A 16,630-nucleotide genomic window follows, 5' to 3' on the forward strand; every position below is an offset into this window, starting at 1 on the left:
TGGTTCAAAATAATTTTTACTCTAGTGGGGAAGTCATTTTTCACCCAAACTGAAGTCAGAGATCCGGTAAACTTGAATATTATGCTGCTCTTCCCTTCTTCTCCAATTTACAGTATTTTTGAGCAGTAGGATTGAGCCAACAGCCGGGCCCTAGGCACTTAGAGGTAATCAGTATTTAAGCAGCTCAGTTGCTTTTCAATATCCAAGAGGCGTGCTTGCTTTATGAAATTAATCCACCATAATCAGATAGAAATTGCGGCACAGAGAACAAAGAGAAATCTTCTTTGATCCACTGTAAATGAACAACGGCCAACTCCTGTTTGTTAGTTATAAATGATCTCTCAAAATGCTTTCCCAATCCCGTGAAGGTCTCTTGCTAGGAGTTAATGATTGTCAATTCTGACACATCAAGAGGACAACTTAACCAGTGGGCCAACGTTGCTCCTCATACTTTTCCAGCGTGATCTTTTTTCCCGTTGTCACATCTCTCTATGTGGGTCTTGTCTTCCTGTCTTCTTTAGGTTTCAGTTCTGGCTCTGACATTTCTGATTCTCTTCCTCGGAAACTTCCTCACCACGTTGAAAGTGGTCCATACAAAATTCCAGAAAAACAAAACCAAGAAGTTGTGAAAGAGGAGGACTGAACTGGCAGGCAGGACAAGTCAACGTGGGATGGAGTTGTGGTTCATGGTGGCCTTCTCTGCATGTGTTCCAGCTAGTTCTCCAGCTTCCTGACTGGCCTGCCGCTAAGCAAAGCCCTGGAGGAAATGCCACTCAACGTCCCGTTGTCTCCTCCAAAACTGACTGATTGGTCAATGCTGCTGTCTTCCCACCAATGAGTGACCTGTTTATATATTTATACTGAATGCAAGATCCCAAACTTTGGGGAGACATAATGTTGGTCCTCTCTGGGCGGGATACGGAGATAGAATTATTCTGGAATAAAGCGAGCTTTAATTACACTGCTCTTTGACTTGCTGGGTTGGGGGGAGGGGAGAATCACAATTTGTTCCTGGTTTTGTTGACCCAAAGATTGCAGTGATGTTTTCCATGTTTTTTTTCCCTTGAAATTTCTTGGCTCTTCCAGGGGCAGAAGATGGCAAAGAACAGCTCCAGAGGTTTCTTCCCCCTCCCTGCAAGTCTATAACGTAACTTTAACCTGTAGGATGTGTTTATTGCCAGGCCTTTTAGGATTAGTTGGGAAGATTTTTGGGAGAACGTGGATCATGGAAGAGAGCTCTGGAAATGACAGGTGCAAGCTGGGATCCAAGGCAAACCTCTTCTCTGCTTTGAGGCATGCTCTGCGTATCCAGGTAAATTCTGCTGATTAAAATCTGAATTGTTTGGTGTATGATATCAACTGATTTCTCCCCTGGGTAAATTAACTGATCCAATAACCTTAGATTTAAAAATGATAATCCCTTAACAGTCCTGTCCTCTTACTTATTATCAGTATTGTAACTTAATGAAATATTCACTCCCTTCTCTTATTATTACAAATATTTATCCCTTTAGTGAAGATTTTTATTTTTCTATTAAAATAAAAAATATTTTAAAGTACAGTTCAGAGTATTACAAAGACAGAAACATAAAGAATTGGCACAAAGAGTGAACTTTCAACTAGAAATAGTTTAAAGGCACAGCACCAGGTATAAAGGCATATTTCGAGGTAGCTATTCCTTATGAAATAGTAGGAAATGACCTAAAGAAATCTATATAGACACAAGCAGCGCAAATTGTGAGGTCCTTCAAGTCATTTCTTCAGGAGTTGGTGATTGAATCTCCCAATTGAATCAGGGCTTACTGTACCTAAGTAATGAATCTCAGCCATACTGTAGTTTAACTACTAACCTATTGGACTCTCTTTTTTTAATCTATTAAAATGTCCCCAGCTTACTACAGAAGGAAGGATGACAACCTTTATATTCATATATCATATTGAATGACGGTTTTTTTTAACTAAAGTTGGCTGAAAAAGCACACTCAGCTAAGTTAATGACCACTGTATGTCATAAACTACATCTGCAAGCTATAAATGATGCATTGAATCAGTATTTCTCAACCATGGCAATATGAAGATGTGGAGATTTCAACTCCCAGTGTGCTGATGAGAATTTTGGGAGTTCCACAGATCTTCACATTGCCGCAGTTGAGAAATATTGCATTAAATCAAAATAGAACAAACTCTATGGTTTACTTGGAAAGTTTATTGAAAAGGACCACTTCATTTTGGTAATACTGCTATGACGTAAAAAGGCTTTTTAAAAATTGTTATTTAAAAAATGGGAAGTAGCAAAGTGATCTTCTAGAAGTAAAGACCTGGGAAAGGAAGAGCTCCTTCCTAGTGAAACGTGTCGTCATTGGATGCAAAAGTCCAGTAAAAGCAGAAATTAATACAAACCAAGTTTCTTCTCCTGTTACAATCCAAATGAAAAGTACCTTTTCAAATCCAGATAGAAAACTACAAATGCTTCCCTGCATATCACAGAAAAGGAAGAAGAACAACTGTCTTCCTCTGTCCGATTTCACGTCATAAAAGAACACAAGGCCTTGATTTCTTCTGGCGTTTGGCCTTCTTGATGGCGTTCAACGCTATGCTAGCTGCTTCGCTGAAAATGGATTCGACGTTCTCCCGAAACTTAGCTGAACACTCGAGGTACATGCTGGCACCAATCTGGCAACAGGCTTCTTCACCCTGCAAGAGAAGAATACCCACAGAAGCCTTGTGTGATTGGCACCAACAGCAAACAACAAGATAAACTGGTTGATGGCTTATGAATTTTTCATGCTGCTTTGGGGAAGCTGATGGTGAGGAGGGCTACTGACTGGGAGGACATGGGGGTCCCAGGAGGCAGGGAGCTGTGTGCCCTACTGTGCCCCATCTTAAAAGCTGAGCATTGTACGAGCAAACCGAAAGGCTAGCATATGTCTGCTTTGATCTCATTGCACAAGATGGGCAAACAGAGCTGCCTGGCCTCCTAAGTGTCTATGCAAAGTCTCAATCATCCAAGTGGTACCAAAGATACTTTTCCAAAAGGCAACTGGATTTTCTGGGTTTTTTCCGTGAAAATGTTTTCGTTTTTCAAGGAAAAAAAAACCTTGAAAGAAGCAGAACTGAAGAAGCTTCTTGGATGAGAAGTGAAACATTTTCAAGGAACAAACCAAGAAAGTCCAGTTGCCTTTTTGAAAAGCACCTTTGGGATAGCCTCCTAAGTCTAAACCAAATCATTTTGTGGCTCACTGCATTTTGTGTAACTCGATCATTAAATACTTTTTCTACCCTGAGTCGGGCAGCAAATTCAGCTCTTCATCTTACACCTTCAATCAAATTGCTCTCCTGGTGGGAAATGGTCTCCACGTGAATGTAGGCAGACCTGAAGCTTTGGTTATGGGTGATGCCTCAACGGAGCAGGTCTTCAACTTGCTGTCGCTCAAAAGGACAGGTGACCTGAATTTGGTGGATCATATCTGAAGAAAGAGGTTGGTTGCTCTCTTTACCTGCTTGTAAGTGATCGGCTCCTGTTGAGCAGAGCGGAGCTTTTTGAGGTGTTCTTTGTCTTTCCGGAGATCAGTTTTGCAACCCACCAACAGGATAGGGATTCCACAGCAGAAGTGGTTGACTTCATGGATCCACTGTTGGGGAACAAAGGGTGAACTTTGCTAGATGAGCTCAAATGGAAATGGGGTCTATGGGGTACTAAGCTGTGGTTTGCAATAACTGGCTTGTTAGAAGCCATCTCCTAACTTTCCTGGATTCTCCTTGCTTGCCTTGAAGGCTGAGAGTTAGATAAATGCTGATGGGCTAGCTTTGGAAATACCGGAATTACATATGCTAAATGATAGTTTGTTCAGTAAGCTGCAACTGGTTTGGCTCATAGTTTATGCAAATCACTAAATCATGGCTTACAAGCTACAATGACAGCACACTTAAGTTGTCACCAAATCAACTGGGAGAAAGCTCCAAATTATATGTGCACTAAAGGACTTCTAAATAGCTGCTTCACAAAACGGTGACTGTATAGAGAAGAAAATCATGATTCTTTCATGTTTTAGTTCTAAAACCTCTTACCTTGATTAATACATTATCAAAGCTAAAAGGGTTCATGACATCGTAGCAAATCAAAACCACATGAGTGTTTTGATACGAGAGTGGCCGTAAGCGATCATAATCATCTTGTCCTAAAATGAAGAAATTACCAAATAAATTTAAGTACATTTCTACGTGTGTGCGTGCGTGTATGTCTAGCTGACTTCTTGCTTGCTCTGTTTTTTACAATAATGTAGAGCAGGAAAACTCCAAATGGACAGTGTTTTCATTATGCCAAGCAAGATATGTTCTGATAATATTCCTAATTTGCACCACATGGATTACCTATACTTTTAGAGGAACATCTAACTTGTCTACCTTTTGATGAGCTAACATCTTTAAAAAAAAAAAAATCAAGATGAACTTTACCTGCAGTATCATACAAATGTAAGAGTACTTCTTTTTTCCCCACAGCGACATTGGTTGTGTATTTTTCAAAGACCGAAGGGGCGTATTGCTGTCCGGAAGTGGAAAATAAGTGTGTTATTAGTATACATTGTCAAGTTTCACAGCTCCTCCCAGAGTGTTTTACAACTTTATATTTCCCTTCTGCAAAAATAGCCACAAAAATTTCCAAATGCTTAAGTGATGGCAGCCACATGTTTTTAAACTCTTTTTAAACCTTTTTTAAAATCGTTTTTTCAACTTTTTTAAAAAACTCCTAAAATTCTTGTAAACTTTTAAAAACGGTTAAAAATGTTATAAGGACTTTTAAAAGATAGCAGACTGAGCCTTGACTGTGGATAGCTTGTTTCTTTGCCTGCCATCCTGAGGAAGAGTAGCAAATACATAAAAACATAGAAAACTGATGGGCAGCAAAAGAACTAACTAGTGGTCCAAAAATACTCAACAAATCCAAATGCCTGAAGCAGACATTATGTTGGACTAAGACTAAGATCTGTAGACCTGCACAAAACCTAAGCCTTTTTTTCTCTTGATTTGAGCTGCATCTAGGATGTGGCACACCACAGAGCTCCAGATATCCTGTCTGACTTCTGCCTCTTCATCCAGAAGCTCCTTCAAATAGAATACATGTACACGGATTTCTGCAATTGTTTCAATCAATCCTGGAAGTAAAGGTGGATTTCTGCTAGAACTGGATTCTGCCCTGGATTTCAGTCCCATTTATACCTATGCATTCCTGAACTCATTGGAACTAGACTTGCATTAATTGTTATATCAAATAGGGGCCCACATTGATTGCAGAAACATTTATTCATGGAGATAGCAAGTTGTCTTTAATCTAGAGCCATGTGCAGAAAAACTGATGACTTCTGAGGCCATCAGTGATATGCAATCTCCCAACTTCTAAATCTGCAATAAGTAAATTAGTTAACGGGAAGTCCATCACTCATGCATCCTGTTGCCTTGTCTACGTAGATGTTGAGATGTTTCCTAAGATGAACCACCAAGCGAAACACTTTTGCCCCATTTTAGTAATTTCCACAAAGTTTGCATGTGTCGTTTGTAGCAATAAGGCAAGATTTTCTGATTTTCCCATTCCAATCAGGGAGGGTTTGCTGTTTGCCTATTTCTAATGGGACAAAGATGGAACCCCTCAAAGTGAGACCCAGATGACTCTGATGCTTTTTTTAAAAAAATAAAAATAAATCCAGAGGCTTCATTTCCTGACATAAGTTTATTTGTTTATATGCCATCTTTATTGTTTGTTTTGATTCGTATTGAGGTGGAGTCAAGACAGTGTTGCCATTTTCAGTGCACTGAACTCATGGGCCATCCTGGCACTTGGGAAGGACACAGGCGGTAACGCTATCAAACCCATCATCCCCAGCTGAGTTGGTCTTGCACATCTGGACTGATTTGATGTTAGCTACTAGGCAAGAATCTCCTGAGGGGAATATTGCCTGAGGAAGGTGCTACAAATGGCACCTTTGCCAAGCAGGAACCCTCCAGAGGTGCCAGAATGAGGAAGGCAGGGGATTCTGCGATCTGCCATGCGGGGAATCCCTTTCTGAGCGATGCCCACTGCCAACAGAAGGAAATGTCGCCCTTTTTGCCTCGGGATTCCAGAAGTCTCCCCCGAAAGAGGCTTCCAGACCCTCTAGAAGCTTCCCGCGCGGCGACAGCTGAGGAGGGGGCCGGGCGAGTCCTGATTGGCTGAGAGGGTCTATAAAAGCCGGCGCTTACCTCGGGAAAGGCGCCTTTGGCGTGCACCAAAAGGAGTGAAGTCTTCCCGCAGCCGCCGTCGCCCACCACCACTACCTTTAGCTCCGTCTTTGAGCCCTTCCCCGGCTCGCTGCCTTCCCGGCTGCTGGGGCCGGAGCTATTCCTCTCGGCCATAGTAGTACGCTGCTGCTGCCGCCGCCTCGAAAGACCCGCTCTTCGGGCGGGAGTGGAGAAGAGGCGGCAGAAGCCTCGCCTCTTTCCTCCCTCCCTCCCTCCTCGAGCTGCGGCTTCGGAAGGCGGCGAGTCGCCGCCGCCGCCGGCTGAAGTTACAGTGGCGAGGGAGGGTCGAACCCGCCCTCGCCGCCTCTGCATCAACCTAGCCCGGGCGCTTAGATGCCCTAACGCGGGTTATGCTTTTGCCCCAATTGTCGGGACGGATCAGTTAGAGCCAGTTTGTGGTTCAGGTGCTGGCCTAGAAAGCAGGAAGCTGCGAGTTCTAGTTCTGATTCAGGCAGGAAAATCACCTGTGGGTCAATCACTCTCAGCCCAGCCCACCTTGCAGGATTGTTGGGGAAATAGGGAGTATACTGGTCACCTTGAGTTATAAAATGACATAAAAATCTATAGATATGAAAGATTCTTCAACTGGGTGCCCTCCAAGTTACATCATCCCCCAAAGAGGTTGCCAGGATAAATTAGGATGTATAGGTTTCTGCAATTTAGTTTATTTCCCCCTCCCATGTACACACCACCATTGCATGCTATATCATGGGCAGCTGGTTGGGGTTGATGGGAGTTGTAATCCTGGCTTGGGGAGCAGCCCTAACTAGTTAAGGACATGATAATTACAGGTAATCCTCGACTTATAAGTATCATGGAGCCCAAAATTTCTGTTACTAAGTGAGTCTTGCCCCATTTTACTGACTTTTGCTATACTTGTTAAGTGAGTGACTCACTGCAGTTGCTTAGTAACAGTTCTTAAGTGAATCTGGATCCCCCATTGACTTTGCCTGTCAAAGGGTCACAAAAGGTGAGTAGATGACCCTAAGTAACTGCAACTGGCATAAATATGAGTCAGTTGCCAAGTGTCTGAATTTTGATCAGGGACCGTAGGGACGCTGGAACAGTCATAAGTGTGAAAAACATTCGTAAGACACTTCAGTGCCATTACTTGTATTTAGCATTATCAGTTTGCGTATGGGTTTTTTTTTTACTTTGTCCTGGTGGATCCCAAGTTTAAGGCTGTTTTAATAAATGCAGCAACCCATCTTGGAATTTATGGCAAATGTTGAGGTTGCCGTAATGGCTAAGATTTTGTTGCTGCCACACTTGTGTTTCATCTCCTGGGGTACTTTATGCTTACCAGGAAGTTGTTTCTTGCTCCTTTCCAGCAAGAAAACATGCAAAATAAAGGATGGTCTTTGGGTTTTAAATAGGATTTGGAGTACCAGTGCAAGCGTCTTGTGCATGTAAACAATGCTCCCTGTATTTTTATTCTTCCTCCAAGCAGCTTAAGATTATTTTTTGCACGCATGCAGGAGGGGGGAAGTATCTATGAATCTTTGGCCTGCCTTTTGAAGTCTCAGTTTGGGATTAAGAAATAAACACCCACGCTAAAAAGAATTACAGTACAGATGGCAAAGTCATTTTCAGCAAATACCTTTTTATTTTTGTCTCACGCTATCTGTGCTTATAGCATTTCAATACAGATCTTACATTTTTAAGTCCGTGTTTTGCGAGCTGGCTCAGCAGAAAAACTGGGAGCTGTGTCCCACTATACAATTTAGCAGTTTTAAACATTCTTTTTAAAGCTGTCAACAGATGGCAGCACCTTGCCTGGCAACATCCGTGGACGTTGGCTTGGATGTCCATGAAGTCACCATTAACTGGGGGAGGCCATTTTTATCCCTGTAGGTACTTCGTGTCACCACTAGATGGCCCTCTAGGCCTAAAAAAACACCACCCGTGGAAGTTTGCTGTGACAGTAAACGGAAGGGGAAATTACTGCCAGTCCAAAAAGCAAAAGGCGGATGGCGGAGGAAGACGTCAGCTGACCCGAAAGCACAAGCAAGCAATGTCTTCTCTTCCACAGGGTTTTGGACCCGTGTTCTTTGAATGAGCCTCGCCGGGAAAATCACCTCTGAAAGCTGGGTAATTTCACAAAGCTCGAAGTATTTATGAAAAATCCATTCAGCTCATGCACGCTAGCTACAATTGGGAGGTGGGATCAAGTTCATGGAAGACAAAAGGCAGAAGTAACTGCTGACTGATATTTACCATTGTTGATGCAATGCTTGTAACTTGACTTCTTGCAAAAGTACTACAAGTCACTGTACTTTAATCCCCCCCCCCTTTTTTTTTCCTTTCAGGGATTGGGAACAATATGTTCTCTGCCTTTGTTTTATCTGCATAATTACCTTGTGTGCTAAGCTAACTTCTGGTTCTTAAATGTGGCCTTTGTTTTCTATCCTCTTTCTAAAAGGAAGTTAGGGAGTAGTTTTGCATGATTTTTAAATAATTAGTACAGCATACATTTCTGGCTTTTATACTTTGACCACTAATTACAAAATCTCTCAGCCATGAGCATGCTAGTTTTGTACTCCACTGGTGGGTGGGTGGAGTTCTACTCTATGTGTAATATACAAGTTGTCCACCGGTAGTAAACATGGAAAAAGGAACAAACCACATCTGTAAAATGAGAAACATACTTCCTTTTTCTCTAAGCCTAGCACGAGTTAATACTGCGACTAATAGCAAAACTGCCCTCTTTTAACTATGTTTTACATTCTCCCTTTAATTTAGCATCTTCCAAAGCATGATATTGGATGAAGTCAATTTACAGAAACAGTAAGTACAATAAACCTTATTTTTGTATAAATTGGTTCATGTGGTGCTCCACAGATTCATAGCTCTATCTTCCAGGTTTCATGTTACAGTATTATCTGTTTCCTCTATGGCATACTGACATTTGTTCAAAATTTGTAATCCAATGAAGTATACCCAAAAATGACGGAGGTGGCAGTACACTAGCACTGTAGCTTTAAAGCATTTATAGAGCTGCTGCTTGAACATGTTGACTCCTTTTTATCTAGCTAGTGGAAAAACATTGAAATAAACATGAGACTAATTGCTTATTTAACACTTGCTGGCAATTCACTCAAAAGATCAGATAAAAAGTTCCTTGTTTAAGTTGATAAAAAAGATTTCAGTTAAAGATACATTCAAATATTAAGCAAGCTTAAGGAAATTTGCTAACATTACAAACGTATGACACTTTAACCAGGTCACTTAGACTTAAAAGCAGCATTTGTACAACATTCCAAGCTTGCTTAGTGATTAACTAGGGCTAAGCAACGAAGAACAAGGTTTTGCTCGTTCAAATCATTTATTTTATCAGCATGTTACGTGAATCAAGAAAATGGGTTCATTCAGTAATCAAGTGTCTACAGCAAATCTAGCCTTTAACGACTATCATGTAGGAGACTTCTTTTTCAATGGCCAAGCCAATGTCCTTGAATATCCTAATAGCCAATAATCCTACTGAGAGCCCATCCACACTATTTGACAGAGAATTGCATTGCTAGCAGCTGCATTTTGAATACTTGAAAATAACCATTTTATCAGAGGAGTCAGTAGGTGGGTTGAACGTCAGATTGCTCCATGAACGGAATGAGTTTATTTTGGCCTAGCAAAGATTTCTAAGTTCACACATCGCATCAATCCATGTGTGTGATTTGGAACTTCGCACAATGGGAAGCCATCTGATTTCCCATAAAAGTCAAACCTCACTTCTACTAACAGGGATACATTAGAACAGTCCTGAAATCACATATGCACAAAATACACTGCACCATGTCATTTTCAATATTATTCAGAGCACATGTCACCCAGCTACTCCAAGGCATAATAAGAGATTATCGTTGTCTGTCATAAAGTAGGAGCAGAGTCTCATACTACTTGAATTATGCTACTTCAAACGTCTCTTAGTGGTGTAAGACAACAGGTAACAGAAGTTGCCCTTTTGAGAAAGAGCACAGCCTGCTTCGGGATGTGATGTTTTGCAGTCTTATACAGAACTTTAACCAGTAGGCACGTGTTTATGCAAAATGTCCTAATATTTTTGCCTCAAAGGGGCAGCATTCATCACCAAGGCACTTATTCAAAGGTAATATGATCCAAATGGCACTTGCTGCTCTCAGATTACCGTTGCCATTAATATACCAACTGGAAGGACTCTGGAGGATGGACATACAATTTTATTTTGTCTAACAATTTGCCAGAAGTATACAGTTAAAGAATTGGCTGACTCTTATTGGGATAATGTCATGTCTGCATGCTCAGGCTTACCAAAGCTACCCAATTTAGCAGCATTACCAAAGCTAAAACTAATGCAGCCCTTTTGCCAAGCTCCAACAATACCATATGCCTTGCCCAAGTCCAAATTCTCAGTAGGATATCCGTGCAAAAGGTTCCTGGGTTAGATTGCCAAGAGCTGCCTAGCCCGGCATCGGGCTCTTGAAAGCAGTTCAAAAAAGGAGGTGAAATACAGGCCAGTGCAACCTAGCAACTGCTCCTTAATGGGATGCGATGACAAGATCTGCACCTCAGCCATGATTGGCTGAGCGAGCCACAGCAGACCAGATGATATATAATATTTAATCAAGACCAGACAGATCAAATTATGGCATAGCACAATATGTGAACAAGACCGGCTTCAAATAACACATTAACCTTGGGTTGCTACGGCCTGCTGAATAGACAACTGGCTGCTTATACAAGATGATAAGACAAACTGAGTTGCACACCACCCAGCAGTGACTTTGTAAACACTGTAAGACCGAAACTGAACCAATCACATGATGAATGTGGAGATTCTGCTTTGTTCTTTATGGTCAAGAGCAGCTTAACCTTACTTCATAGAGTATCCTTCTTTTACCTAAGCTCCTACTATATTCCTCCATTTCTTTTCCCTACCATATGCATTCACTTCACACTAGGACTCCTGTTTCTTTTGCTTCATCTCTTTCTGCCCACTTCAAGATCCCCTTATAATTGCCTAAACAGCCCCCCCCTTCAGCCCCTTTCTTCCTCTGCTGGAGAAAGGTTTAAAGTTTAAAGGGGGAAAAACTCATTCAATTAGACCTTGCTCCGGACAAAGAACCATTCAGATAGTGCAAACATTTCATAAAACTGCTCCTCTGTACTCAAGTCTTCTGGCTCACAAAAATAGGTGGAGTCTTGGCTGTCTAAATATACAACGAAACAGGAAGCGGGCCAGGAGGCTTGTTTGTAAGAACTTGCTATCCCTCAGCTTATTCCCAACGTCTGAGTGAAGTTAGTTCAGATTTCCATGCTGGCCTCAATTCAGACTTTTTCGTCCTACACAGACATTGAACCACTTGGTTTAGAAAGCCATAGAACTTCTACCTCTTAATTTAACTTGAAAATCTTTAGAAACGCTGGGAAGTTTGCACATCAAGCATTCTCCAAGAACAGTTCAAAGGGACTGAAGTGAAATACCCTTGAAACGGAGGTAAACTGAAACATATAAAAATATCAATGCTTACTGGCTAAACTGATGAAGCAGGCAAGCCATCTCTCCACAAGCTCATTGGAAATCATCCTCTTGGGACAATTTAACAAACCCGACAGGTAACACAGTCTTCGCTAAAAGCAAAAACGTACTGAACAAATTCCAAAAGTCTGTTTTGATCAACCCAAAGACTCTGTCTTACAGCCTTGGACACAGCCACCCTGTTGAAATTTTAAAATAAACAGTCTAGTATCCAGAAATCCCAAATTAGGATACAGCAATGTAGTACTTAATCCAGGCACTTCAGTCAAGGAGGAGGACCAGGCATTCATTCCACTGTGTCTAAGTCAGTATCACACAAGCTGCAAAAAAATTAGTTTACATCATACTCCAGCCTTGAAATCATGGGATTAAGTTCTACATATAATTCTCCATGTGTTCCAGCCCTGCTTCACACCTATCTACAGCACAGAAATAAAATTACGGGATGCATCTGTATAGAACAATGGTGAAAGAAATATATATATGGATTGTTTGGAAAATTCTAACCTGCAATACTCTAGCCCAGTTGCAAAAGACTGGAACCTAAAGAGTAACCGTTGCACAGTGACCTACATTAGGCTCAGTGCAATGGGGAGGGAAGGAAAAACCCAAGGAAGACGCACAAAAGCACAAAGATCTGGGCTGCAGGATCAAGCTTGTGCTGGGCTGCTGCTTGCGCCTGGCTCCGACTCATCTGAAAGGAATCTGAGAAGCCATCAAGCCGCCATTTCTCTGCCAGCAACATAAGCAATCTTGGGGCAGATGCCTTGCTAACCATCATCTGGGGACTGGGCTCGCTGTTCTCACTCCAAGCAAGTGGGTCACCTACTGAGGGAGAGGAAGTGGTAAATGGGTAGAAGACGCACACATTGAACACAACCGCTCTCTCTCTCTCTCTCTCAGCAGGATTGTTCACATGGAAAAAACAATGCGCCAGGACGCCTCCTCCTTCAGCCTGGTGGCAGAAATGAAAGCCAGTTCTCCCAACCCCACTTAAAAGGCTGCCAGGTGTACGATGTCAGACTAAGCAGGTTGACTCTGAAGCAGTTGGCATAATTCACCAGGATTATGTCCCGCTTGTATGCTTTCGACTTAACCAATTGCTTTACCTTCTCTCTTCCCACAAAGGATGACGTGGCTTAATGTTTAACAGGCAGGCAGAGTCCGTTCCTCGGAGCTGTTGCTTAAAAACCGGTTTAGCCGCTTGAGCAAATCCCCGGGTAGAGGTGGTAAATAAAATGGCATCCGAGAGGCAACACCCAGGGCCTCCCTCTGAATATTTTATCAGCAGCCAGCAGCAGCAGCAGCAGGAGGGATGTGGAAGAGAAAGGCTTCAACCCTCACCCCTCCCGAGAGATTGATAGGGAAGAGAAAGGTCAGATGGATTTAGGCTTGCCGATCCGTGCCTACTTTGCCAATCCGGCTGCTCTGAGGCCAGCTAATCTTTTCCTAAGCCCCAAGCCAGAGCTGGTGGCTCCTCTACTCATTTCTGCATCGGTTAAAAAAAGCCCAAAGATCCTGGCCGAGCCTCTGGAAAAGGCTGCATGGAAGAGTCTGGCGTGCAGTCAAGGCCCGAGGCGTCGCCCTGCTCTTTCAAAAATGCCCCCATTTGGGAGCGGCCGAGCACAGTGAAGCAACCCAGCAACCCGTGATCCAGTGCTGGAGAGAGAGCCATCTTGGCTGGAGGAAAGAGAAGGAAGAGCCCGCGTGGCTCTCCTGTCCTTACTCTGGATCTCGGCCCTGCAAACCAAGGGAAGCGAGGGGCTTCAGCCGGGCTACGCCTGGCACAGGCTTCCCGCTGCCAAGTGGGCAGATGCCAGCAGGCAGAAGCCCGCTCTGGTCTGACAAGAGGGCACGTCTGCCTTCGCTGCTGCTGCAGCTGCTGTTCCTCTTCCTGCTGCTGCTCCAACATGGCTGAGCTCACCCTTCCTAGGGGTCAGGGCTGGGGGAGGAGAGGCTGAGCAACTCCGCCAACACCCAGCTTGGAGCTTCCAGGGCAGGAGCTCAGGGCGAGTCCTCCCCACCCCTCACCCAGCCGCCTGCAGAAGCAGAGGAAGGCAGGCAGCGCCGCCATGACTGAGCAACCCTCTCCCTCGGCTGCAAGCAAGGGGGGGAGAGGCTGCCTGCCCAACCGTGCCACGGAGTGCTGCTGCTGGAGAGACATAGATGGGCACAGCCTGCTGCCTAAAGAACCCGGCTATTCTCGCCTCTCGCCCCGGAGTGCTCAGCAGAAGAGCAGGCAGGGGGGAGCCTGGCTGGGTTCAAAATGGCCACCATCTTTCCCCGTTCCCCCCCCTGCAAGTCAGCGAGGGAAAGGCCAGGCATCTCTGCTTCCTCCCAGCTCCGTCCGAGGGGAGAGGCAGGGCCCGATCAGGGGTCTGTCCGGGCTCCCAGAAAAGCCCCTCGGAGTAGCTCCTGCAAGGCAGAAAAGGAGAGAAGGCAGACAAAGAATCCCACTGGGAGCCAGCCTCGCGCACCGCTCCAGCCTGCCCGTCTCTGCACAGAGAACAGCCAAACTCCATTTTGCTTCTCTTCCTCGCATCCTGCACTGGGTGGTGGGAGGCGGGGGGGGGTAGCTGAGCTACACCAAGTTGCTTCCATTACTGCGGATCACCGGATCTCTTGCTTGGAAAAGGAAAAGCATTCAGCAAAATCACACACACACACAAAAACCACCTTTCTGCAGGAAGCCAACCTCGCAGCTTGCAATGAGGAAAAAAAGCTCTCCCCCCCCCCGATTTTCAAGGGCAGCCGTTTGGCAGCTTCTCTGAGACCCGCCTGGATCCGCAGAGCGGCCCCTCCAGCTCAAGCGCAGCGCTTTGTTTGGGCAAGATGGAAGCCAAGGAAGGACTCGGCTTCTGGCGGCCGATCTCCCCCCCCCCTCCGAGCCCCCGATCGTTAGCTATAGTTGCCCTCTCCCCGAACTGAACCTAGCTCTGCTATCCGTCTGGAGGAAGCCCTTTTGTCGCAGAGGGAGGGAGGGAGGGAGGGAGAGCGAGGCCTGCTCTCTCCTTCCACTGCCAGGGCGAAAGCTTTACTTACCCGCACGCCATTCCTGACGCAGGTCTGGAGGTGAAGTTGGGGGCCGGTTGGGGCATATAAAAGGGCGGAAAAAAGCCCATTATTGCTTCATATGGCTTACGCACTCCCTGATCTGCCGCGAATTTGCAAATCAAATCTCCAGCCATGGCTATGGCTAAAAACAACAGAACCAAACCCAAATAATTAGAAACAAGGGGGGGGGGGTTAAGACATCTTACGGATTTTGACTCCGGCCAACTTGGGCTGCCTTAAGCTGCTGCGTTTCGCGATTTACGCCGCACCTCGAGACAACGGCGTGGTCTTTCCTGCCCCCCACACCCTACCATCTTTAAAAAAAAAAAAAAAAAAACATGATCAAATCCTGCCCGATCTGTCCATGTTAGTGTGGCTACGCCTGGTTAAGTTACATCTCAAGCATCCCTCTAAGCCTCCAGAAGCAATTGGTTTAGATAACAAGACAAATAGATATATCATGACATGCAGATGAAGCCTGAAAGAAACAAAACCAGGAGAACTGCAGTTAACATTAACATGAAAACTACACTTATTAAGAAGGACAGAATGGATTGGGTACTTACAATGTAAAAGGACAAAAAGAAAAGATCCTGCCTGCTTTGCAAGACTCTCACGGTGCCTACCTCTATAGCTTTACCACGTTACCTGGTTAGCACGGAAGGATTTAAACTTTTTAAAAGATGGCCAAGGTACTTTTTTTTTTTTAAGAGTGTTTCGGACTTATCTCGGAATGTACACTTCAGACGAGAGAAGCCAGCGCTTTCCAAAAACAAAAACAAAAAAGATCAAAAGACGCGTGTGATTGACTTTGTTTGGTCATGCAAAACTGGGACTTGCTGGCGTAAGGGCGTGCCATGACCTAGTTAGACACGAGAGCAGGACGGGCTCCGAGTCAAGATGGGGAGAAAAAACAATCCAGCTTTTTATCACGTCTTCCTCCTTCCTCGGGGTCCTCTAAAGGCGGCCGAGCATTGCACGCGAGCGGGGAAGCGCTCCTGCCCCGGCCCGCCCGCCCGCAAACAAAGGCAAACCCAAGCTGGCCAGTTTCATTCCCTTTGCAGAAAAACATGGCCGAGCGCGCGCGCGCACCCGCTCCACTCCGGCCGCCTCTCCTCGGCCGTCTGCGCCGCTCGCCCCGCGCGCCGCCTCTAATAACGCCAGCCCGATGCAAGCGGCGCCCCGATTGGCTGAGCCCGCCCGGGCCCCTCCGACCAGCCAATTGCCTCACCGCGGCTCCCCGTTACCCACCCAAAAGCCCCCGCCGAGGCCAAACCGCCCCGAGCCCGACAAAGCCGCCCTGGGAAGGCAGGGGAGGGGAGGGCAGCGGAGGGAAGGGGCGAAGGCGGCCCGCCTCGCCGGCCTGGCTCGGGCCGCGGCAGAATGGAAGCGCCCTCTTGATTGGCTGCCGCGCGCCTTTCATCCGCTCCGTCCCTCCTGCCTTGAATGGTGAAATTGACACATTGTAACAAAACGGGGGCGCCCCTTCTTCCTCCCCCTCCTCCTCCCCCGCCCGCCGGGGAAGGGAAGGGGCCTCCGGGCGCCGCGAGTCCCTGCCAAGCTGGGGGGGGACTCCCCCAGTCTCCAACGTAGCCCCCCACCCTTAACACCGTCTCATCCTCTCGCCCCCCTCCCCCCTTTTCTCGTTTTCTCTCCCACCAACCCCCCCCCCGCCGTCCCCGGTCCGTCTGCAGCCCGGGCCCCGCTTCCCCTCCTTTAGGTAAAGCTAGTCGGCAGATTCCACGCGGGCCGGGGCGGGCGCGGGGCGGGCGGGGGGCGCGCGGGGGG

General features: G+C 45.6%; 2 protein-coding genes across 3 annotated transcripts in view; one reads left to right on the forward strand and one right to left on the reverse strand.

Moving 5' to 3' along the window:
• Positions 1 to 3,297, forward strand: part of TMEM120B (transmembrane protein 120B) — a 25,225-nt gene extending 21,928 nt beyond the window's left edge. For both annotated transcript variants that reach the window (XM_039362661.1, XM_039362659.1), the window contains exons 12-13: positions 522 to 1,312; positions 2,453 to 3,297. In XM_039362661.1, the coding sequence (XP_039218595.1) occupies positions 522 to 629 (108 nt within the window). In that variant the 3' untranslated portion in view covers positions 630 to 1,312; positions 2,453 to 3,297. The remainder of the gene's footprint in view (positions 1 to 521; positions 1,313 to 2,452) is intronic.
• RHOF (ras homolog family member F, filopodia associated) lies at positions 1,510 to 14,682 on the reverse strand. The gene is made up of 5 exons (XM_039362662.1): positions 6,235 to 14,682; positions 4,456 to 4,543; positions 4,069 to 4,178; positions 3,498 to 3,632; positions 1,510 to 2,694 (listed from the first exon to the last, which is right to left on the reverse strand). Exons 1-5 carry the CDS (start codon positions 6,583 to 6,585, stop codon positions 2,530 to 2,532), a joined length of 849 nt encoding a protein of 282 aa, XP_039218596.1. The 5' UTR covers positions 6,586 to 14,682; the 3' UTR covers positions 1,510 to 2,529.
• Between the last annotated feature and the right edge of the window lie 1,948 nt (positions 14,683 to 16,630).

This window comes from Crotalus tigris, unplaced genomic scaffold (genome assembly GCF_016545835.1).
Source record: "Crotalus tigris isolate CLP2741 ecotype Arizona unplaced genomic scaffold, ASM1654583v1 scf7180000019478.12717781048:2074007, whole genome shotgun sequence".
Classification (NCBI taxonomy): Eukaryota; Metazoa; Chordata; class Lepidosauria; order Squamata; family Viperidae; genus Crotalus; species Crotalus tigris.

Bases quoted from the DNA above. Each gene is read 5' to 3' on its own strand.
- RHOF (XM_039362662.1), bottom strand. From the start codon at position 6,585: ATGCAGAGGCGGCGAGGGCGGGTTCGACCCTCCCTCGCCACTGTAACT. The intron at 4,544-6,234 runs GTAAGCGCCGGC...ACTTCCGGACAG, and splicing joins CCAAAGGCGCCTTTCCCGAG to CAATACGCCCCTTCGGTCTT. The intron at 3,633-4,068 runs GTAAGAGGTTTT...GTTCCCCAACAG, and splicing joins TTGATAATGTATTAATCAAG to TGGATCCATGAAGTCAACCA.